Source organism: Archocentrus centrarchus, chromosome 10, assembly GCF_007364275.1.
Source record: "Archocentrus centrarchus isolate MPI-CPG fArcCen1 chromosome 10, fArcCen1, whole genome shotgun sequence".
NCBI lineage: Eukaryota > Metazoa > Chordata > Actinopteri > Cichliformes > Cichlidae > Archocentrus > Archocentrus centrarchus.
The window spans coordinates 3802948-3828101 of record NC_044355.1 but is presented as its reverse complement, the minus strand read 5'-3'; the positions used below and the strand labels follow the sequence as shown (position 1 = coordinate 3828101).

Sequence of the window (25154 nt, the reverse complement as noted above, 5' to 3'; positions counted from 1 at the left end):
TCCAAGCGGAGAATGTTGGGTACTGCAACACATTCAATTAGGTTTTCATTGTTTACTGTCTCTGTACTACACTACCGAAGAAAGAACACTGTCCAAAATATTTGCCTTACCCTTTAAAAGAAAAGGTTAACTCTTTCGTGACCCAAAAACTAGATTCACTGGAAAGTTTTTAACCGTAGTTAATTTTGTTTCATTCCTAACAGCACATGCGATAAGAAAAATTGTGACGCAGGGAAGAAAACATTTGTAAAATACAACAATGTATATGCAATGTCTATGCATACAGTATACATGTTAAGTGGACAGTCTGGGGAAAGTCATTGCAAGAAAAGGTATGTGAAGACTTTCTTTTTGAAATATTATTAATTACTGTAGCCTACATGTAGAGTGCACTCTTCAATTGCCCTTTAATTTTAACGATTTTATTCTAATAAATTATGTGTAATTAATTTGTACATATTCAGGGTTTTACACGTATCGCCGCTGAGTAAAATTAATAAATATTAATATTAAAAAAACAATTGAACCTGCCTTTATCACCGTGACGTAGTACATCGTTACCTACACGGTGATGACGTTGCACAGTGCGACGCGGCGGGCCAAAGTAAAGATGGCGGACCTGTCGGGGACCGAGCTGTCAGATGAGAAAGAAGCCGAACTTGAGCTGAAGAAAAGGCAAAAAAGACCATGGGAGGGTTTGCACAAGACGGGTAAAGTCGGCATAACCCCAGAACTGCCAGAGACGTTGGGATTTTACGACATAAGCGCTGTCAGGAGGGAGCAACGGGAGCTCTCAGCAGGTAACCGTCGGGTCTCCCAAGCGGACGTACAGCTAATAACCGTTAGGCGTCCTAAATGTGGTGAACTTCTTTTTTGGGGTTGTATGCATAAGTGCTGACACAGTGGTGGCTTCGTAAACACGACGCTTTAAATCTAAGACTAGTGTTTAAGGTGAGTGAAGCCTCGTCAGTAACGTCTGTAGTTTGTTTATAAGCAGAGTCGAAGCTTGTTTACAGTCAGTGCTAGCGTCTGTTGCACAACTCAAAACTGAAACGGGAGAATAATTCGTTGAAATTAGCTGAGGATCCTCTCTCGTATCATCTAGATTGTGTAGTTTTGTCTTCAGTTAGTTTGTATGGCTCCATAACTTGGTTCCGCATCTGCTTTAGGTTTCTCGGTACGTTATCTCACACATATTTAGTGGACCTGTCATCGAGCAGGTTCTGTAACCTGTAACCTTTGGCTTACAGCAATTATTAATACAAGATTACGTTTGATAGTGACTCCTTAAAAGCCCTTGCCAGTCTGTGGCTGGTTTAATTCCGATCATGTCTTTTCCTTCTGTCACATTTACTCATTTTCATTTGAATTAACATTGAAAATGCAAATTCATAATCTCTGTATTGACCAAAACAATTGTCACTATAATTTTTGCCATAATTTGGCGTCTTTAACCCTTTGCATTTAGAGGGGATTTTAAGAGCTATAATAGAAAACATTTGAGCCCATACATTCAAAGAGACTAATCAGTTTTGACAGCAGCAGCAGTACTTTTGGTAATAAATAAAAATAAATGATGAATGGGTTTTGGTTTCTGCTGTGGCACTGTGAGTATTTTAAGCGTCCTTTATAATAGTGAACCCCCCCCCCAGGTGAAAGTAGTTTCAGACTGTTAGGTGGATAAATAAGTAAATCAAGACATTTGCGTAAAATACCAAGTTTATATTCAGTATAGAAAACATTTAAGCAAATTGTGCTTACATGTGTAGTCATCACCCACAGGCATCTTTATAGCTCAGAAAAAACAGAGATACTATTAACTAACTATTAATCAAGCAAATACTTGGCAGAACATTCACTGATGTAAACAGTTTTTCAAGTTGGTCAATATTTGGCTAAACTTTGTTGTCAGCATAGTACGCCAAAAATACAGCTTTCAATATTGGTGACTAGACTAAATACTAAGGTGGCCCATAGCGGGTCAAAATAAAATATGCTGCTAAATTAATAGGTCTGGCGTGCTCCCTTTTCATCTTTATTTCATTTGAACATTATGAATTGATCTAAGTACACGGGGTGGGTCTAATTAGGCAAACACTGATGAATAAATACATTGCGGCTTAGATAAGCCACTGCATATGTCCACAACAATGGATAAGATTTAACAGATTAAACAGCAGATATTGTCATATTCTACTCATTTTTATTGTGATAGGCTGACAGACATCATGGTAGATATTTTTCAGAGTTTTCTGATATTTCATAGAGCCATTGATTAAGCAAATAAAAGATTAGAGCTGCTCAATAATAGAAAAAATGTAAAATTTCGTTGTTTTAAGTGTTAAGATCACAGCTTTTGAAACATAAAGCATTTGATGAACCCGGAATAAAAATAATTGCTTTGTAACTGAATTTATATTTCAATTAATTGCACAGTGACAGAAGATTATTAGTAAAATATTGAGCACATTAATAATGATTACTGTATTACTGTAGTTGCAGCTCTAGACTCATTATGTGTAGCCTTAGATGGTCATTTTTTTAAGAGCTATTTTTTAGAGAGTCCATCACAGACAGACTGTGGATCAGCTTTTCAAGCCTGTATTCAGATTGTATTAAATCAAACAAGCAAACAGCACTAAAACGATCATTAAACCTTCACTTTTTAGTTTTCATCATGCAGAGAAGTTTCCTCCTCTTTCACTTTTCAGGGTGACTGTTGGAGTTCTCATTGTGTTGACAGCTGTAATTGTTGCAGACAATGGTTTAGTCATAACACTGTTGCTCTCACGTTGTTCCAGATCCATCGTTGACACGTTTCATTTGCACCGAGCTAACCAGAGGTTACTTCCTGGAGCACAATGAGGCAAAGTACACTGAGCGCAGGGAGAGAGTTTACACATGCATGCGTATTCCCAAGGAGCTCGAGAAGGTAATGTATATTAACAGCCCTGAACTCATCTGCCCTATTTTCTCTGTCTGCTGTCATTCCCAGCAGCAAACAAAAAGCATGTGATTATTTTACAGGCAATCAGCCTCTTAGCCTGCTTCATATGGAGACACTCCTCCTCCTCCTCCTCCTCCTCCCCCTCCTCCTCCTCCTCCTAGCTGCTAGAAGGAGGAGGAGGAGGAGGGTAGCCACAACACTTCTGCATTTAATATCATAATAAATGTTGTTTTATTGGCATGTGGCCCTTTTATGGGTCATTCAATGAAAAATCTAGCTGATTTAGCTTTGACACTTTTAAGTTCACATTATTTTTTTTTTTGCTAGCCACATGAACCTTTATAAGTCTGAAAAACACATTAAAGTTCTGTTAACCTTGTATGAAGTTACAAGGAATCAAAAATGAAAGAAAATATTACATGAATTAAAAAGCACCAAATGTATGTACTTAGAGGGCCTGTAACTTTGAAACTTTTAATAGTGTGAAGGTTAAAATTTTGTATGGTTTAATTAAATATGTATGTTGTTGTGTGGAAAAGCCCAGCTAATTCTGAAGGGTTGAGGTGGGAAGCTTTCTCAGATTTGACTGATTTTATGATCTGTAACTGTTAATAATAAATGTTAATAAATTAAAAACTATATTGAATAATGAAAAACTTAGTAATTAAAATATTTATTAGGTAGACCCACACATGTAAGAAAGTTATGTTCACAAACTTACACTAGTATTTTTTGGTGTTTTTGTTGTTCTTCTCATTAATCACCAGGTGGCAGTGTTGGAACATAAAACCACAGCAGCTCAACATTTTTGTTGACTTTTTTCCCCAGAAATCATAGATTTTTAATGGCATCTCTAATTGACTTTTATTTCTTCAGAATATATCATTTAGCCTGTTCAAAACGAAAGCTTAAATTAGAGCAATGCCCACACAGTTACACACAGCCTCCTGTGTAACGGTCTTTAATTTTTTTTATTCCAGAGTTGAGAGTATCCCTTCTCAGCAGTTACGTGTCCTAACAAGCCCAGACTAACATGTCTCATATTGGTTTTTCTGTTTGGGGAGGGGGTGAAAGAGAGGAATGTGTGTAGCCACAAAATGCCTCAGTCACTCCACTATGTGAAACAGACTAACCACCTTCAGGTTAGCTCAAGAGGCAGATCGACCAATCAGAAACAAATCCTCCCACCAGGTTCTGCCAGTAGTTGTCGCCTTGCTGTTTTTCCTGTTAGAAGCAGGAAAGAGATGTGAGATGCATTTCAGTGCATTTCTTGTAAAACATTCCTTTGAGAATGATGATGTAATGGCTCTTCACATATGGGAAACTGTAAAGGTATGTGTCTGCTGCATAATAAAGGGTTAGGTGTACTTTTTCCTCCTCCTTTTTTTTCTGTCACATATGGGGGTTATAGCTCCTCCTTACCTTTTCTTCCACTTGTTAAAAGACAGATATTTCAAGATGAAATCTTGTTTTTGCTTCTTTTTTTAAAAAAACATTATCTTGAGAAATTGTTGTGTGACTTTTCCAGCTGATGATCTTCGGCTTCTTCCTGTGTGTGGATGCCTTTCTGTACGTCTTCACCCTATTGCCCCTGAGGGTGCTGCTGGCCCTGCTCCGCCTCCTCACCCTGCCATGCTGTGGCTTCAGGTGAAATACACACACTCCTATAAGTGTGCAAAGAAAGTCTAATTATATCTACATACCAAAAGAAATATAAGTATAAAGAAATATATAAGTAGCGCTAAATGGTAATTTTGTAACGTTTTCACTCATGCTTTCAACTAAAGTAAAAGTGAGGCAAATCTATTTCAGCTTATTAATTAAATTTTTGTAGGTTGTTCAGAGCATTATGGAAATGTTTCCTCAGTTATTCTTTATTTTCAGTCTCTCAGTTTTTGTTTTTTGAGAATATTGCAGACTCGCTCCATGATGGTAAGATAAACAAACTCTGGGGGATTAATCAAACGCTTCCTTGATGGTATTCTGGGATGAATAACATTATAAATATCTTAAGTGTTAACATCATAGGAAAGAAAATAATCACTTCTTTATAGGGATACATGCACATGCAAACATATGAAGCCCTAGTGGTCCGATGATTTTCTTCTGTTAACTCTAAGTTCCTAATTTGTCAGAAAGTACTAAAATGCTTGCTGTTTGCCTGCAAAGAACGTAGATCTTGGACTGACTACCTTTTTTGATTAACTATCTTTGAGCTTTACCTTGATTGATATTATGAATCTGAATCAGGTAAAGTCTTTTAATACTGACCTGAACCTCAAATGAAAGCCTTGACTGTGTTAGTATTTCCTTTCTTTTAACATGAACATATTGCAGACTGTATATAAAAGATTGAGTCAGCACCTGAAAAGTGAAGCAAATGCAGAAGTGCCTTAAACTTGCATTCTTTCATTTCTGGTCTCAGTTGGTAGTTTTAGGTAACAATGAATAGAACAGGATGTGTCTGTGTAGAACATGATACTAAGTTTTTTTTTGTGTGTGTGTGTTTTAAAAAAGATAAAGCAGGGTTTGCTTTAGGCTGGGCCTACCTTGTGACTGACGAGTGGGCAGTGTCATGCGATTTCTCAGTCAGATCAGCGCCAGGATGGTGATGTCCAAAATGCACTGGACTTCACTAAGCAATGGCTATGTCCATCTTTCATATACAGTCTGTGGGCCATGTGTAATCATTTACTTTATTAATAGAAAATACCTATTAAAAGAGCATGAATCTACCTTTCTGAAATGATGGTCAATATTACCTGAGTTTAATTAGTGTCTTCAGTATCCACTGAAGATGCTAATTCTAGATACTTATGTATTTTCTACACAGCACCATAATTAATTTCCTTTATCATGTGGAGCAAAAGTGTGCCCTCTAGACATTTTATGGTGTCATTTTTTTTTTTTTTTTGGATTTACAGATTTAGAAAATCTTTTATTTATTTGATAATGTTCCTCCACAACAAAATATACAAAACACTGGTTTGTCCCAGTACTCTGTAGCTTTTAGCCAACTGTCAGTTCACATTGTTGTGATGTACACAGTACTTGATAGTATATTGTCTCCCCTTGCCTTCCTCCCTCTGCAGGGCACGCACATGCCCGTACTGCAAACGAAGCAGGTACGCTCCTACAAGCGCATCAAGGGTTCACAAACATTATCACTGTCCCCCGACATCCATTCATGGATCTTTCATCTCCATCTTGTCTGTTTAATATACAGCTTGGCACCGCAAATCATGTCCCAGTCTCCAAGGCAAAGCTGCCATGTTGGTCTCTTCTGTTTTTCTTTTTTTTTTTTTCTCATTTGTTCTTTGTTTTTTCCAAACCAATCCAGGGAAAATTTGCAAAGTGTGCATGGTAGTCTCATCCAGCCCCGTCTCATAGCAAAATGTGAAATAGTCACGAAAGAACTGTTGGTGTTTATGGACATGAAAGGTCACGTTTTTGTTTTTGTTTTTGTTTTGTTTTTTGTGACAATCGGCACAACTTTGAAATGAATATATTTCAGTAAGAAATATATTTTGTGCTTGTAGCACATATGTAGTCCAGTCTCCTCCATCATGGATACGCCACCACAGGGTTTAAAAAGAAGTGACTTAACCCAAATGGTGACTCTTTTCTAAACAGAAGCAGATATATTTTTAATGCCTAAACATAACCAAATTCCTAAACCCATCCAAGTTAATTTTAATGCCTAAAGATAACCATGGCCTATTCGGTGGTAATAACATTTCAAAAACGATCCCATCTATGACTCAAACTGCGGCCTCTGGTGTGAGTGGTAAAATGATTCATTCTAATACCAAATCTTCCAGCCTGTAACCTTTTAAAAATGGGAAATATTAATTTTGTGTACATAGAGAAGTGCATATAAGTCCACATGAGACTGACCAGACAGAAGAAAAATCACGTTCAGGGACACGAAACAAAGAAATAGTAATATTCATGTCCAGAAGCATGAATGAGTAAAGTAGAGGTTGTGACTTTTTTCACAAACTGCTGTGAGACTGTTCTTGTGACAGTGTTGCTTGACCGTGACACAGCTGTGCTCTCTGACTGGAAGGCTGCCTGTTTGGAGCAGTTTGGGGCTTATTTGCTTTGCTTCGTGGCGTCTCTGCTGTTATTTTAGCAGGAAACAAAAAATCTGCTTTTTTAGCAGCGCTGTCATAGAAGCATTCTGCATTTCTGATCTGGGGTTTTGAATTAGTGTTTCAGGCTGATACATTGCAGCGGCACGGAGTGATGGCTACTTGGAATGCAGCACATAGCTGACTATGAGACATAATAATCATGTGTGTTATGGAGATCGTAGACTGCAGACTGTGATAGTTGCTTTGTCTGGAGTAATTTACCAGCTGCCCGAAGCAGGTTTGCATCCAGAAAGTCTGTTTAGAATAGGAGGAGTTTGGTAAGCAGGTTTCTTTTCTGGTGGCGCCTGATTCAGCTGAATAACAAAGACCACATGTTTTAATGGGAAGGGTACAATTAGAACCGCAAATAATCACCTCTGTTTTAAGAAGCTGATTGGAATAAATTCATTAGCAATTTATCAATAATGAAAGTAATCTGCTAAGCAGGACTGGATAAATTGTCACTTACACTTTTCAAATATGAGACAGTGTCACTTTTGTTGTTTTGTATTAATATATATTTAATGTCTTTTTAAGCATTTTGTAGACAAAACGCCATTTGGAGGCATTTCCTTTAATAACTTGCTTTGTCTCTTACAGACAAAATCATTATTCCAATAAGTGGAAAAATAATAAAATGCATTTATTCTCTAAGCAACTGTCTCTTCACTCAGCTCGATCTTTTTTGATGACATATTGTTGCCTTGGTGCACGACATTTATCTGCTTTTGTCATTAATTTTTGTATTTTAAGCACTAGTACACAAATACATCTAGTAGTAAAAATACTCAGAGTGAGGAATGCACAGGAGCTCTGATACATTTGTTTCCACTGAAATATCTTTTACATGAATGACTTCAGTGTGACCACTGGATGGAGTCATTGCATCAGAGAGCGCTTCAGTGCCATGAGAACATCCTCTGTTTTATACAGTTGACTCTGCATCAGATAATAAATTTGAATATCTGTATTTTTGGTGTAAACATCAATGCTCTTCACTGTTAGGATAGCCATTGTGTTTTTTTGCTTATAAGAAAGAAAAAGCCTTTTTCTTTATCTCATACTTTCTCCTCTCAGCTTTGTGCTCAGCTGTGCAGCGATTTAAAAAAAGAGACGGAGACATGATTAGACTGGTTTACACATCTTCACAGGCTCAGACCATTTTTTTCCTCACTAAGTTTGTATTCAGCTCCTAAAATAATTCAATTTTTCTTTTTTTCTTTTTTACTACTTTTTAGTCTCTCCCGTCCTGCAGATCTAAAACATGATTTCTGCTTTCTTGTGATTTCTTTTTCTTTTTTTTAATTATTCAGCTGCAACTAAAGTTAGTGAGGGTAATGATGGGTATTAGAGTAGTTAACTGTTGTACTGCCATGTATTGTGAATTTCTTATTGTGGGTTGTAGTAGTTCAGTTGAAAATCAAGTAGTATTTGTACAATAATGTGTATTGCAAAAATAATAATAATAAAAAAGAACATGTCTTTGTGATTAAGATTGATTAAGCAGTCGGGCTCCATCATATTTTATAAGGCATCTCAGCACATTAGCGTGCATCTATGGAAGCTGCTTTTTCCTTTGTGAAAATCTTAATGCTTTGGAGCAGTGAAGTTGGGATTTATGGATAAGCAGCCTGTGTGGTGAGAATATGAATGTAATGTATTTTTACTGCAGTAGTAAGGGGGAGTTTTGCACATACAGACCAGTCTCAGCTTACATGGAAAATATGCAGGATGTGTTAGAATAAAGCTCGCTGCCACTCTTCCCAGTTACAGTAAATACTAAATAACTGATCCTGTGGATTTGTCAGCCCTCCTCTTTCCTCTAACAAGCTGCCACTGCCAGCCACAGCTATTTATTATAAATAAAATGCACATTTGACACAAGCTGTTGCCCATGTAAGAGATACATTTCTGTCCCTGCAGTATGTGACATTGAAGCCTGTGTGCCCCCCTCTTCCCCCTCCCCCCCTTACTTGCTCACCCAACACTATTTTAAACATTTCTGTTCAGAATGCTGCACTAATTTTGGGAATACAACTGAAGTATGTCCATAAAGACAGATGTCTGAGGAGACAGGAAATCTTGTTGGTGGATTAAAATGAAAAGCAGAACAAAAACAGAACCATATTAAAAAGAGAAATCTTATGAATAAGATAACTTTAGTATAAAGGCGATACTATCTTTAATATTTCATAATGTACCCTGTGTGTTATCACTCCCGGTTCCCCTTTCCTTTGTAAGCTTTATCTCGTTTTGAACAGAAATGTATTCTCGGCCCCCGCCTGTGGTGTTCTCATGTTTCCTCATATGAGATAAAAAACAGAGATCCTCGGGTAGCAAATTAAATCTGCCTTGTGTGTACACTTCACTCAGCTTCTTTGACCACACTGTTTGCCAGAAACCTCTTACTGATGGAGAGATTGGAAAAGGGTGTGTTTGTGTGTCGAGTCCGTAAATGCTTCTGTGCATTTATGTTCACACTTTTCCCCCCCGTGAAAATGTGTTTGTAGCATATGTGCCTTCTTAGTGTTACATGATGTAGTAACACTTTTAACCCGTCTCATGTGTGCATGTTGATATATAATATGTCTCAGCATGCTACAGTGCATTTACATACACAGGAATGGTCGAAGCAGTGCACATGTGTCTCAGTATCAATATGGATACTTTGTGTCTGTGTGTGTGTGTGTTTGCGGTCAGTGGGTCGCGGCTTCTGCAGCCAGCACAGGTGTGTGACATGCTGAGAGGCCTGATCCTGGTGCTCTGCTTCTCCATGATGCATTACGTGGATTACTCCATGATGTACCACCTGATCAGAGGACAGTCGGTCATCAAACTCTACATTATCTACAACATGTTGGAGGTAACCCACACTTCACACACACACACACATATCTAAAATTTGATGGCAACTTTTTCTTTGGTCACATCATTATATGCAAGGTTGCAAAAATGTCACAACTGAGACAGACTAGTTAAAACTTTTAAGTTAAAAGGGTTTTTACTGGGTTAGGGTTTTTTTGTGAGTATAAACTGGGATAGGCTCCAGCCCCCCCGCGGCCCTCAAAAGGATAAGCGGATGGATGGATGGATAAACTGTGTAGACATATTTTTGCCTTTGTTTAAATCTTACTTCTGGTTTCCTTGTTTTGCCCTCTGCAGGCCCCTTACAACAAAGTTTGCCTTCCCTCTGATTCATATGAACAGTCAGTATGTTTTAATACACCCCAGCAATAATTACAGTAGTAAGGAGTGAGGGTGTTGTTATATGATGCATTTATTACTCATTGTTAAAACACCAGTCTCAGTGTGTACAGAATGCAGTGGTCTATTGCGTATAGCATCCAGCGCTACCGTTTTCATGGGAGGGGGGCCCATCCTCCTACAAAATAACCCCCCACCCCCACCCTTCCCCTCCAAGAAGCCAAAGGGGGGATATAAATACATACAAATATTAAAACAAGAATGTTATTTTTTACTTAATTTCTGTGCCCTCATTTCATTTTAGCACAGTGTTTCCTTGAGGTTGAATGCTTGTCAACCTTAGGGAAACACTGGCATACATAATAAAGCTGAGCCCTTCTCTGTGGACTGCAAAATGCAAAATTAAAAGTTGGTACAGAAAAAAAAAATCCCTATTATAAGAATTATGTGGTTTTTATAAGAACCTAAGAGAGGTTATGATTGTAATGACAGAAGTCAGTATGAAGCATATTTCCAGCAACCTTTTGCTTGAGTTTGATTATTTCTGGACTAAACTTTTAGGACTTCCAGATGTAATTTGTGTCATACTGACCATCTGATGTATTTGGGTGCCTATTGTGTGACAGTGTTTTGCTCTTTGTGAGAAAAATAATTTTATGAAGTTGTGAAAAGGTCCTCGAACAGCTTTAATCCTAAAATTTTAGGCTCAGGTGTAAATCATTGAATTTGCTGCTAAAATCATTAAGCCGGAAAAGCAGCATCCGTTCATACAGATAAGATAAAGAAATAGCAGCAACTTATGTAACTATTGTCATATTAATTTAACTTATGATTTCGTCCTTCCTTCCTCTGTAAGGTTGCGGACCGTCTCTTCTCTTCCTTTGGGCAAGACATCCTGGATGCTCTGTACTGGACAGCCACAGAACCCAAAGAGCGGAAGAGAGATAATATAGGAGTCATCCCTCACTTTTTCATGGCCGTCTTTTATGTCTGTATCCTTCCTGTTAAAGCTTCATAGCAGCATTAGGGGGTTTTTGCAGTCTTAACAGGCAGGTTTAAAAGTCATCACTAAAGCCAAATTGTATTTTGAGAGCAGTATGGAGTCATTTCCTTTTTTTTAACTTCAGTTTTATTTTTGATAGATGATGTGCAATTACAGTCTAACACAACAGACGGGTGCTGAACGGCAACAAAGATTCATTTTAGCCTAAAGTAAGACTGAAGGAAAAAAGGGTGTAGACAAAACCTTAGCATAAAATACTTGTGCCTATAGTTTTCTTAAGTTTAAATCTCTCATTAAAATATCTGTTGCTTAATGTATATGCTGAGATTTGTATTTATTATTAGCTAATTTGCCTCCTGTTAAAGGATGTTCAAGAATATCTCTAAAAGAAAGGCTGCCAGTTACAGTCACGAGGGGTTGTGTTGGGCATTTAATGTATTGTTTCATTTCAGGGTTGGTCTGTTGAGGCACTAGCATACATTTTTGATGGGGCGGAGTTCAGTGATCATATTTTTGGTATAGGTGGATTCAGATGTTGTTTTCCTGATTATCATTTCCTCAGTCCTTCATGCTATCCTCATCATGGTCCAAGCCTCCACCCTGAATGTCGCCTTTAATTCCCACAACAAGTCCCTGCTCACCATCATGATGTCCAACAATGTTAGTGTGCGCGCGCGCGCGCGCGCACACACACACACACACACACACACACACACACACACACACACACACACACACACACACACACACACACACACAAAGAGAGATTTGTGTATAAAACACAATATTCTGTACACCAAACTACCTGAATTTTTTTTAATCTATTAAAGAGGAAAAAAGGTGTTTACATGCTGACGTATCCAGAAACATGAAAGTGGCACATTGGTGATGAAATGTTGCTGCTGCAGCTGCAACAAGACAGTTATAGTTTGTCTTCTTCTTTTTCATAAATATGCTGACTACATTTGTTTCTTTGTTTTTCTGTTCCCTCAAACATAGTTTGTGGAGATCAAAGGAAGTGTATTCAAGAAATTTGAGAAGAACAACTTATTCCAGATGTCCAACAGTGGTGAGATATCCGATGCCCTATAAATATTTACAATTTTAAAAGAGCCCTGGTATAAAAAATCAAAAATGGATTTATGTTTCATTTCTCTTCTGCTTTTGTCAGTGTAAATTATTGCTCTATAAAAATAATCACCATTAAAATGTCTGTGTGTGGTAACAATACATTTAGGATCAAAACAAAATTACAAACTTTTTTGCAAATATAAGTAATAAAGTCAGGATGGTGGCATTGTAACCTAACTTGAATATTACCGATAGATTCATAGATAGATGCATACACATTTTATGTGTATGTTGAGCATTTAGCTGATATCATTTATGGATGGATGGATTAAAGCCTACAAAGCTTTAATTAATCTTCCTTACATGAGGAAAACTAATGAATCTGGCTTTGGAAGAACAGTACTGTGTTTGATTAAAAACTTTGATTTTCTTTTTGCATCCCCAAAGGCAGCATGTTTTTTTATTATTATTATTATCTTTTGTAATCTGTTGTAATCAGATGAGGGGAGCACAACAGGCCTTAATAATCTGTCATTTCCTTCACTGGTCACTCACATCTTGGTACAATGCCTGCTCATGCAGCTGGCCTTCGCTCTTGTTACCATGAGATTATTTGAACAGATAAGAGCCAACCCTTTGAAGCTGCGTGGTTTAAATAATAACACTGAAATAGATGTTTATAGGATATAACCCTGTGACAAAAATCGTCATAACTGTGATATGCTGTTATTCTTCTATAAATAGAACTGACAGATTTGACTTGCTTACTCAACCTGTTTAGATACTGAGCTACAGTCGACTGGAGCGACAAACACAGCTTGTGTTCAGCTGTGGCTTGCTTATCTAATTTTCTTAAACAGGTTTCTTCATAGTTGGCAGACTGTAATAACACATTTGTTAATTTTATCTCACAGATATCAAAGAGCGGTTCACCAGCTATGTCCTTCTGCTCATCGTTTGTCTCAGGAATATGGAGCAGTTCTCCTGGAACCCTGGTAATCATTTTTACCCCCTTTAAACTGTGATTTTTATTTTATCCTTGTTATGTTTATGTGCTGGGTACCTATTCTTACTGGGGGATCTTGGCCAGGTCATGTTTGTAAATGAGAACTGGTTCTCAAACGTTTTACCTGGTAAAATAAAGGTTTGAAAAAAAGAAAAAAACTCCACTTCAATACATATTTTTATATTAATATAAAACTAAGGTTTGTTTATCATAAATGCTGACATTAAATGTCTTTAAAAGTTAAAAAAAAAAGACTGGGGTCAGTGCTTGCCATGGTAAAAATGTATACAAAAATGCTGAGCAGCTCCTTTCTTGCTGTTTCAGCTGACCCTTTGCAACACCTTGGGGAGTTTTCTCCAGTAAACATCAGTCAATGAGACGGAGCAAAGTGAAGGATGAGGGCTGGGAGTTTCTGTATGACAGCTCTCTGAAAACAGTCAGCTCCTCCTGCCAATCTCAAAGTCAGACACACAGTAGATGACAGACGTGGCCTGTCAGCTGAAATCATAACACTGATGTACTAATACCAGCAGAGCTACAGCCTTCTTTTGCTAAAGAGTTGTACAAATTACAAGTAGCTTACTTAGCCGCTACACCACAGTAGTGCTTTAGCTGGTTTGTACATTAAATAATGGAAATATAAATAAGTAAACACCTTTTAAAAACAACTTAAGGACTTTACTTTCATAAGTTCTTACGTTAAGTAGGGCATTGGGTCTTATAAATTTTTATTCATGTGTGTGCATATAATGTGGTTCTGGATGTGTACTGTAATAACTGATTAAAAAAAAATTTTCAGTCAATTAAAAATGTCAGTATTTGTTCAAGTTTTTTAAACCTTTTTGTTCAAAGAGGAAATGCATAAAACCTCAGGCTTAAAATCTTTAAAATACTCAGTTTCACACAGCTTTTCTTTCTCTATTCTTGATCCTCTATGATGCCAAATACAGGAGATGTTCTTAATATGATCATCTTACGCACAGAGCTCTTACTGTGAGCACAGAAGCCCCACCCATCCGCTCCACTTGTGTTTGCAAAGGACTCCCAATCAGAAGCAAGTTGGCTTAAAGGGAGAGCCTGGTCCTAAAGAGGAAGGAGCTAGAATGGTTTGTTTAAGACAGAAGATGATTGAGTATAAGATAAGGTTTATTTTGACCTGTGGATCATGCAAAGCTACTGTAGTAGAACGCAAGAGTAAAAGTATGGAGCTGGAGATGAGCTGAGGATTTGCTGTTCTGGTGTTTTTGTATAGATATGAGCTGAAAACATTTTGATTCATCCCTTTTGTCTTGGTTATATTTCACTATTTTCTGATGTTTAATACACCACACCGTTAATTAGGAGAAGCCAGGCCTGATTGTAATTGTATCTGTTGCTCCAGTGGCTGCCCAAAGAAAACCTGCAGCCTTACAAGTTCGATGTATTTGAAGTCTTGCCTGGGTTGTAGCAAACGATCCTTGGAAAAAAAACCTGTTTAAAGTGATGTTTTTTTTCCCCCTCTCAGAGCACCTGTGGGTGTTGTTCCCTGACGTCTTTATGGTTGTCACCTCTGAAGTTGCCGTTGACGTCATCAAACATGCTTTTATCACAAAATTCAATGACATCACAGCAGATGTAAGAACTGAACTGAACCTCTTCAGAGAACATGTATGATATAATATGGGGTGCCTTACCTATTCACATCTCCTGTACTGTATTATTTTCCTGACCATTTTCCAGGTGTACAGTGAATATAGAGCCAGTTTGGCTTTTGATCTTGTCAGCAGTCGACAGAAGAATGTAAGCAACTCCCTCTTTTTTTCACGTTGCCATCATTATACTTACATAAACAGCGCTGAGCCCACGCAGCTAATCAATGCAGTTTTGTCAAGTGCTGTAATTTATGCTCGTCTGTCACTGTGTAGGCTTGTACCGACTACAGTGACTCAGTGGCCCGGAGGATGGGCTTCATCCCCCTGCCATTGGCTGTGCTGGTAAGAGCGACCGCAGTCTGTTGCTATTCAGGAACTAAATCCCAGAATAGAGTTAGTCGTTGGCACAAAAACACGAGACAGAAGTTTCAAAGTCTCAGTAACTGTTTCTACAAGCTCTAAAAAAAAACAAAAAACCTGCTAAATGGTTCTTGTTATTGCTGAAATGAAAATTTTCATCATGTTCTCAAAGTGAAAAGATTTCATTTCTACTACTTTTTAATTTTTTGACAGCTCAGCAGAGTGGTGATCAGTTCAGTGAAGGTGCAGGGAGCGCTGTCATACACCTGTGTGCTCCTCTTTTATCTCGGGTAAGGCTTTAGATTCGTATTGCTAATGCTACAGTGCCAAACTCTGCAACGTGAGTGAGCTTTTAAGCCTGATATTACCATTCTTATTTTACTGAAGATTACGTTTTCATTTTACATACATTGCAAGTAATTTAATCAGACTGTGAAAAGTAGCTTAAGGAAAGATTGATGACTGAAACAGATTTTGTGATAATTGGTGATAAGATATTACCTCCCTCTCCTTACAAAAGTACAGGCTTATACCACTACATCACACTTCATACTCTGTTTATTTTTTAATGTTAACATGGTGTTCATTTAATCACTAAATATTGTAATATTGGCATTCTTTGTTTAATTATAATGTGCCATATATGCACAGAGACTCACACAAATATAGGCCCATGTTGAGCACACAAACATGCTTGCGCAGTCTCGTGGATGCTCGCTAACCCATGCAGGCACTGTCATAAACACACATTCAGATTCAGAGACGCACACAGTTACATAAGCATTAACATTGTGCTCTCACATCCTCCCTTTGCTGAGTTGCTGATAGCTTTGCTCATTCTCATTTGCCGGATCCCATCAGGGCACGTACCATTGAAGAGTTTCCCTCAGGGTGAAGAATACAATGTTGTCATCTCTAGTGCCATCTCTGGCCTTCCCTATCCTCTGATTTAAAAATAGCCCTGGTTTGAGCAGACCACTGTGGCTTGGCAAAGATTCAGCTGCGCTGACATGCTCTCCGTTCGAAACACCCTGTCACAGCAAGCAGTGGTCCACAGACCCAAATGTGTCTGTCTCTCACTCATCACAGTGTCAGAGTCTCGGCCTCGTAGCAAAGCCCACAAACACAGAAGGACAGTGCACACTAACGTCCTGGTGTAAGTGGTGGGACGTGAGAACTGGTGATTGAAGCCAGATGGTAAAAGAGATTGGAGCATTGTGATAACATTTCAGCACTAAATAACAAAAAAGAAGGAATTAAAAAAGCTACAAGATGGATGGTACTTTACCAAGATACTACTATGAAATGTTTGTTTGTTTGAATAGCTTTTTATCTCTCTAGACTTGTTGGATGGTACTTTTGAAGCTCTACAAAAGTTTTGATTTTTTTTTTTACTCTAATCAAATATGCCCTGCTCTGACTGCACTCCTCTCCCTCTGTAGGCTGGTAACGCTGAAAGTGCTGAACAGTATTGTGCTCCTGGGGAAATCGTGTGTTTATGTTAAGAGAGCCAAAATGGAGGACAAACTGTTTGAGAGGCCCTCGACTGCTCCATCCTCCTCTGCCAAGAGCCCCAGCAAAGCTGACCCAGCCAGGTGTCGCACGCCCTCAGGTAAAAAAAAAGAAAAGCTCAAAAGACTGAGAGGAGGAAAAAAACATTACAGTTACAGAAACAATCTCAGATATGTTCTGAATTCGTATTTTGTAAAAGCTTTTGTTTACACCCACAAGGATCCATAGGTTTCTGTGCTCATGAAATTCATGACTACAACACTAATCATCTCTAAGTGATTCAGAATGATTCATGAAACATTTGCATGCCAGAGAATTGTGAAATTTGTCAAACAGAAAACGGTTATTGTGAGTGGTTATTAATGTGGGTATAAGATGAATTAACAGATAGTTGGAAATTACACATAAAAGCATTTACATTTTTGTCTATAAATGTGATGCAGTTTAAAGAGGCTTCAGATGCTCTTTTTTTTATTCATGCTGTGACCTCAGCAGTGGCTCCTGTCCTTAATAAAATACAATCACACATTCAGAACACAGAAAACCACAGTTTGACCTGGTCTAATGGCCAGTGTGATCAATCGTTCATCTCATCTTGATATTACTCAGTTTCACTAATTACACTATGACAATCAAGTACACTGAAATATCACATTTGTGGACTGTATAAAAATATCTCTTTTTGTACTTATTTTTTTCTAGCCAGTATTGAAAGTTTTGCACACTCTGTCCAGTTGTTTTAAGACAATCCAAAGCTATTTTAAGGTCATTTAATTATTAAGTCATATTTCCTTTGATTTCTTTACCATGAAAAGGTCGTGGGGCTTGTTGGAACCCCTTATCTGCATCACTACAGTTTGGATCTAAAGTGTGGATCTAAACACAGACATAGAGATTCATATTTCCATAGCTACTATACAAATATAGCATGACTATTTATTTGGAATTCCATACACACAACCTTTCAAGCACAAACCTTTGTGGTGTTTTGAAGGTTGTCTTCTATTTTAGAGATATGAAAAATGCTGGGACCTGAGAGGGTGCCGTATGGCTGACAGGAATAGATATGTTGTAAATGAGACATCCTGGGATTTAATCTTGCTGATGAACAGTGTTGCCTGTTACTCTTTCTACTACACAGTTATCGTTCTTTTTTCTGTACAACAGCAGCAACCTGTAATCATCTTAAAAAACAATTTCCAAAGGAAAACAATGTTTTATTACTGTTTGTCTCACACTGGCATTGAAAATAGTAATTTATGTATTTGTTGGAATGATGCTAATTATTGCTTTCAGTCTTGTGTAGCTCAGCGCACTCTCGCTAAATGGCCCCGCCTAAAAGAATCATGTTTACATTAACCTTTCTGAGCATTTAGCTGGTGTTTAAATTTACATCTTGGACATTTAGCTGACATTTGCATCCAGAGAAATATGGCAGCAGATAGGAGCCCAGCTCCGCTTCAGGCATTTCATGGAAGCATCCGGAGAGTGGGGATGCTGGAAACTTGTGACTTTTTGGTTAAGTCTCTTCAGGTTACAGGCTAGAACATTGTTAATTCCCATACTTCCACAGTTAAAAAAAAAAAATATATATATTTGTGTTCCCAGAACCATTTTGCTTGACACGATCTTAGACATCAATCAGTATACATAATGTTTTACATATTTCCTATTCTTTCCATGATTCTCATGTCCAGGGCTGCAATGAATGAATATGTTGTTAATTACTAAACACATCTATTATGCTTGAGTTGTTTTTGTCGAGCAATTAATAATTACTAATGCAATATTTAATTTATGACAATATAGATGTTTCCCCTTTGATTAGGTGATGAATGTAATTTGTCTGGGCAAATTTGTTAACTTTCAGTTCTTCATTTGTCATCTACTTTAGATCGGACATAGATGGACACAAATTAAACACACACACATTAACTGACAGTAAAAATAATTTGTAGCTCCAGCAGTACACTTAATGTGGTAAAACCTACAGGCTTTCTGTGATAGAGGTCTTCTTCTGTCATGGCACTTTGTATTGAGGCTTCATCCCGTGTCACATTTTTAGAAAAAGAATAATCAAAAAAAAAATAAACAACAACCACCACCCCACCCCCCATCTATATTTTGATATTTGCACATGAGTTCCCTCATTAACATTTTTGTTCATAGCTTGACATAGTTTCACAGGTCCCGCACCCACAGTAACACATGATGGGACACAGATTTGGAGGTGACACTATCTCCCTGTCATCCTCAGCCAAAGCCTCGCAGATCTTTTCTCCCATGTGTGCCACAGACCCGCCTGCTGCGCTGAGGCAGGAGCTTTAAAATGACAAAGATCCTGATGGTGCATCGTGCCATCGAACATCAAACGCGCTCGTGTTTCAAATGAATCTGGTTTTTCACAGAGCTGCAGCAACATGGCTTACAGCTCCATGCTCCAGCATGTAGAGTATAATAATATATGCTTTGAGGTTGTGGGAAATTAATACAAGCCTCTTTCCTTCACATTTAGCCTCTGGGATTTGAACCTTCGACCTTAGATACCATGATCACTTTTCTGACATTAAACTACTTTGGTGTAAGCCTCGAGCTTTACCTGCTGCTCCACTGGATTCACTGCACAATTGTGTTCATTTGCATGTCTTTGTCTTTGCAGTGGTCCGCCTTCAAATAACACTAGGATCTGCCATCTGTCTATACTGCATGTTTTTGTCCAGAGGGCAGAAATGTGTAATGAGCAGTTTCACATTAGCCATTTCAAGCCATATGGTGGTTAACTTTTATTAAAGCTCACACATCTCCAGAGAAGTGGAGAAATCTGCAGCGTGTGACTCTAATAACAGATCTGCATTTTTTTTTTTTTTTTTGTAATGTAACCCCGTTAATGACTCTTCAACTAGGCCTGGAAAAACGAGTTAGGAAATTCATGGAAAATGAGATAATCAGATATTTAGTAACATATCCCTGTAAAAATGTGTAAGTAAGGTGCAGGTAAAATATCAGCAGATTAATTAATAGTAAAAATAATACTTAGTTGCAGCCCAGGGTGCAACTGTTTTGTTTTTTAGCTCATCTGGCCAAAGGACCAATGAGCTTAAGCCATGGCAAGGCATCTACTGTCCATCTGTCTGTACACAAGTCACAACAAGTGCAGCTTCTCCTACAGCTTTGGTCAGAAATTAATCAAACTTACACACTTGCTCAAGGTCACATCTGTTGTTTTATAGCCACTTTAACACATATTTGCAAGCCTCAATGACTTCTCAGTGGATTTTAATTGTCATTAGTTTGTGCAATACAGCCAACAAATGACAAGAAAATCAGTTTCATAATGTACTTAACACATTAACCTGTGAATGACGTGATGGATTGTAAGGTAGATGAGCCACTATGTAATTGGTATTCTGGTCTGGTTGTAAGTGCAAAAATTATAATATTAATCCTCACCATAATTCTAAAAAAGATACATCTACCTTACAAAACTAAACAGCTGCCTATCACACTTTAATTTAGCTTTTGATTTTATGTTTCCTTGTAGCTCTGTTTTGGGCTCCACCAGCTAAGGAAACAGATATCTGGTTCCTTAATTCAGTTCAGTTCACTTTTATTTATATTGTGACAAATCATAACAGTTGCCTCAAGGCATTTTATATTGTAAGGTAAAGACCCTACAATGATTACAGTGAAAATCCAACAGTCAAAACGACCCCCTATGAGCAGCATTTGGTGACAGTGGGAAGGAAAAACTCCCATTAAACAGGAAGAAACCTCCAGCAGAACCAGGCTCAGGGAGGGGCAGTCATCTGCTGTGAGGGGGCTGAGGGGAGAGAGACAGGACAAAAGACATGCTGTGGAAGAGAGCCAGAGATTAACAGCTAAATGCTGCGCTCTGCACTTTAGCACGATTTGTGTTTGTGCTGTTTGTTGGTAAAACGGAGCCAAAACATTGAGATTAAACCAAAACAATGAGCTGACTGAACTGGGTGAAAATCTATGTGGGTTCATCACTTCCATCAACTTGCACAGGGTTAGGGTTATGTTGATTATAAAAGTATTAATTAAGCAACTTTAAATCTATGATAACAATGGAGTATCAGGGATGAACATGAGCATCTGGCCTACATGTTTATTATAATCAAGACAGCATGCCATGATTTTTATCCTCCCACTCGATATAAACCACAAAGAGTTGAGCCATGTTAAACACAATATTCATATTCCTGGATGTTTAGTACCTTTGTACACTTTGGCTGTATTTATCTGAAGTGGTGAGTAAACAATGTGGAGGATTTCAGGCTGCTAATGCTGTGATAATAATATTAATGATATGCAGTGTTTTTCTCATGCCTGATTGGCTCAGCGTAATCATATGATCATATTGTGTGATTGGCTGTACATACTTGACCATTGTTGACTGAAACAGAGAAAGTGGGGATTCCCCATATCTAGCGGCTGACCTTGGTCACTGAACAGCTGGCAGTGAGATGGTGAGAAACGAGGGAATCCCAAATTTGTATGTAAAGAGCCAGTCCATCTATAGTAACATCTAGGCTGTGGGCTTATTGATTAGCCTGTGATGCCAACTTCTGATTGGTTAAGCATTGTCTAACGTGTTTATTAGGGAGGACTCATGGCCACAAATAGTACAGACTATGACTCATCATTGATCAGTATTAAAGCCATACCTACTGCTCAGCAGTATTGCTCAAATTTAAACAGCATGGTTGCAGTATGTTTTGTACATGGTTGCCTTATGATTAGAGTGATGTAATGCGTTGATATCAGCATAAATTGCATAAGTGGTTACAAAGATGAGTGGATGGAGATTTGTAGTATCAGTTTTGCAGAAACGGCATTGTTTTCATTTTGAGTGACTTTTAGGCCTTAATTCTGGGCCAAGCTAACAGGTAGTTGTGCTCTTGAAAGAGAAGGTTAGAAAGGGTGTGCACACCATCGACAGCTATGCCTTATTATATATTCTTCACTGACTTAATGCTGAATTATTTAGGAACTTGGAATTTTCCAGTATTCTGTTGGCCTAAATTTATTTCATGGCTCCTATCAAAGTTTATTTTGTTATGCTTTAGACACACATATGTAGTGTACACTGTCCATTTACTCAGTGTGTTGCAGTTTTTCTGAACTGTCTGTTCTTCTCTGTCTACAGTAAGAACTGAAAGTTTGCTGTAGTCACAGCCTGGGGCAAAGCAGCCATCTCAGTGGACAGTCTTCTTGCTCAATTCTCTCTGATATGATGAATTATTCTGTTTAATTGATTTTCCTAATGTAACTGTGCTCTGCTTTCAAAGTGAAAAGCCTTTGCAGTGTTTTCTCTTAACATAATGAAGTGGATTGTGATGAGATCCAACTGTGCTGGTGTATGTTTTACATCAACATCTTTTGGCTTTTCATTATTCTCCCTCCGTGCTGCGCTGAAACCGAACAGGTAGGTGGGTGGAGGTTGACTGCATCTCCGCAGACATGACGATGGGATTAGTCTTAATAACTGAACAGACGAGTAGAATTATGTCACAGAGTGTTAAGCTTGTCTACACAGATATCGGTCACATTTTTCACTCGTGTCTGTCACACTTGTTTGATAAAAATGACGTGCTTTAATAAATCCAGCTGTCTACTCTGGACAGCTTGCATTTCACCTGCACTGTGGGTGTGAAAACGTGTTTACTTTCTTGTATTTTACTCACTTGCCTGCAGTGATTCACCTGCACTCAGCACTGTACCTAAACTCATCATGTGTAGACATGGATGGAGCACCGGAGCTGCTGGGTGGGCTCTGCGTCAGACCCAAAGTTATTAGCAAATAAGCTATGAATAAAATTAACCCATCTTATTTGTTTTCTCTCTCATCTCTTTGTTTTCCCCCACTGTTTCTTACAGGTGACTCTAAGGTGGCGCAGATCCCTGCCACTCTCTGCAGCCCAGCGTCCCCTTCCTTCTCATCTGTGACCACGCAGCCTGCCCCCAGGACGGATTTGTTTCCGCCACCATTTACCGATGTCTCACCTGCTAAACCAGCTAGCCGTCCACCTAGTCCACCACCTGAACCTGATACTGAACAACCTCCATGCACACTATTAAAAGAAGAGGAAGAGGAAGAGGAAGAGGAGGAGGAGGAGGAGGTGGCACAACTGGCCTCTGAAACAAAGCACAAGAATCCCAAAAAAGACCTGCTGGAGATTGACCGATTCACAATCTGTGGAAACCGCATCGACTGATCAGCCACTGATGTAGCGACTAACCCCTCAGGAAAGACAGAGAGCAAAGGCCTCCCAGCCTGGCTCTCACCCAACAGCAGCAGAAAGCTGAGTACTTATTTAAGTCAGTGACATTACAGTAAGTTATTGTAAACGCGTCAGACGATCCTGCTGTTGTTTAAACCGAAGTGGAGAAGTTTCATGAGGAAAACTTCTCCCAGGTGATAAACAGAAGGAGACAGAAAGCGTGAGTGTTGCAGCCGAGTCATCAGGATGAACTGGCATGTGTCACAGCGCGTGCGTGTGTGTGTTTGAGTATCAGTGCTTTGGTGTGAGAGTGTGTGTGTGTGTGTGTGTGTGTGTGTGTGTGTGTGTGAGCATATGTGTGACTGTGAAGGCACACTAGCACTTCTTGTATGAGCAGCAGTGGGACCAGGAGGGGAGAAGTTTCTCAGTTTGCTCAGCAGCCAGAAAAAAAACCCCTCCAAGCTCTGACATCAGAGCTAACACCTGAATCATGAGTATTTCCTGTTACCACAAGAAAACAAGTGTGGGTTTATTTTAAGTACTAAACAGCCAACATACAAATTTGCAAGACAAACAGAGACCGAGGTTATTTAAAACAACTGAGCTAAGAAATGTAGCTCTGTTATTATATGGCAGTTTGCAATCCGAGGATCACAAAATTATAAAAACAAGATGTTTTCTGTAATGCCTGTCTTTTTTTACAGTGTGGCTGTCTAGCATCCATTATATTCAGAAGAACTTAAAAAACAGAGCAGAATTTTTAAAAGAAAATGGGGTCAAAACTGGGTAATGAAGGGTTTTTAATCAGACATTAAAAAGGTCACGCACAAAAAAGTTGGGAAACGTGACTGAGCGGTCACACACTGTTGATATTAGACTTCTGGTGATTACAGTCCATACCTCAGTGAAGCTGGTTTGAATTTTGAAGTGAAGCACCATTTTTTGGTTCCAGCATGATTTGATGGCATTACAAACATAACTAAGAGCAGTGAATTTAAAATTAGAGCCTTAAGTAGAGCTTTTCATTTACACAGCGACTCAATAACGACGTTTGCAGCCGTCCTGCGCCTTCACCAACTCAGCAGCCTTTCATCAAAGGGCCCAGTCAGCGTAAAGTATTAACCAAAGCGGTTAGTGGCGGCTGATGCTAAATCTGCTTCGCCACTCGCTTACATAGCCAAGTATAGTGCAGAAGTTTATATGGAAAATTATGGAAAAAGTGGATTTGTATTTCGTAGCCCAATATAATCTTAGTTTTCTTATATTTGCGGCACATTTTTCCAAATCACTTAGTTTCAGATGACTGTCACCTAATATGCATCTGTCTGTAAAATGAAGATAATCAATAGAGTGATCACTTGGTGGGACACCTCTGAAATTTAACGTGTAATTTTTTTTTCTGATGAATGGTATTTAATCTTTAATTACTTTTGAATGCACTGATGGGCCGTATTGTCTTTAAATACGGTTGTTTCTCATTTGACTCTAGTGATGCTCTAATGTTTACATCTTAGGATTATAGAAGCAATATTTACACAACAAAATGCCTTTTTCGCATGTGTTTTAAGACATATATTTTGTTGACTGACCTTACAGAGTTTTTATTTCTTTTATTGCGTGAATAATCTAAAAAAAAAAAAAAAAAGAAGGAAAAAAAAAAAAACCTTAAAGAGACCAGGAATGTCATCAAGTTTTCATCTGTCACTCATGTGTGTAATTTAGTTTAAACATAATACAGTTATTTGTAACTATTAGAGTTTTACGATTCAAAGTCGTGCCAAATCTTTCAGTCACTTTTGTTAATCTGATCTGAAGTTGTAAAATTAACTTTCCGTTATTATTACTATTATTGATCACGTTTTGTTTCCTCCGTGTTTACAATCTCAGCATTTTGATCGAGTCATTTCACAGCAGCTAATCAAGGTTGGCAGAGTCAGACAAACTCTTCACACACATGCAATATTTTAGAAAAATCAGATCAAAAATCTCAGGTCACTTCTGTTCATGTTCCTCTTTCTGACACACTCTGCCCGTTTTAT

General features: G+C 38.3%; 1 protein-coding gene across 2 annotated transcripts; it reads left to right on the top strand.

Annotated features, from left to right (window-relative positions):
- Window positions 1-578: 578 nt before the first annotated feature.
- On the top strand, window positions 579-24779 carry tapt1a (transmembrane anterior posterior transformation 1a). Of its 2 annotated transcripts, XM_030739578.1 has the most exons (15): window positions 579-800; window positions 2802-2932; window positions 4476-4594; window positions 6040-6072; window positions 9784-9946; window positions 11144-11279; window positions 11853-11950; window positions 12290-12359; window positions 13276-13356; window positions 14872-14981; window positions 15087-15146; window positions 15272-15340; window positions 15572-15648; window positions 16801-16970; window positions 22772-24779. In XM_030739578.1, the coding sequence occupies exons 1-15, from the start codon at window positions 611-613 to the stop codon at window positions 23107-23109; spliced, it is 1845 nt and encodes a 614-aa protein (XP_030595438.1). In that variant the 5' UTR covers window positions 579-610; the 3' UTR covers window positions 23110-24779. The 2 variants fall into 2 exon arrangements, with proteins under 2 accessions (XP_030595438.1, XP_030595439.1); XM_030739579.1 differs by lacking the exon at window positions 6040-6072.
- The last annotated feature ends 375 nt before the right edge of the window (window positions 24780-25154 follow it).

Bases quoted from the DNA above. Each gene is read 5' to 3' on its own strand.
- tapt1a (XM_030739578.1), top strand. From the start codon at position 611: ATGGCGGACCTGTCGGGGACCGAGCTGTCAGATGAGAAAGAAGCCGAA. The intron at 11,280-11,852 runs GTATCCTTCCTG...TCATTTCCTCAG, and splicing joins CATGGCCGTCTTTTATGTCT to TCCTTCATGCTATCCTCATC. The intron at 13,357-14,871 runs GTAATCATTTTT...TCCCCCTCTCAG, and splicing joins GCAGTTCTCCTGGAACCCTG to AGCACCTGTGGGTGTTGTTC.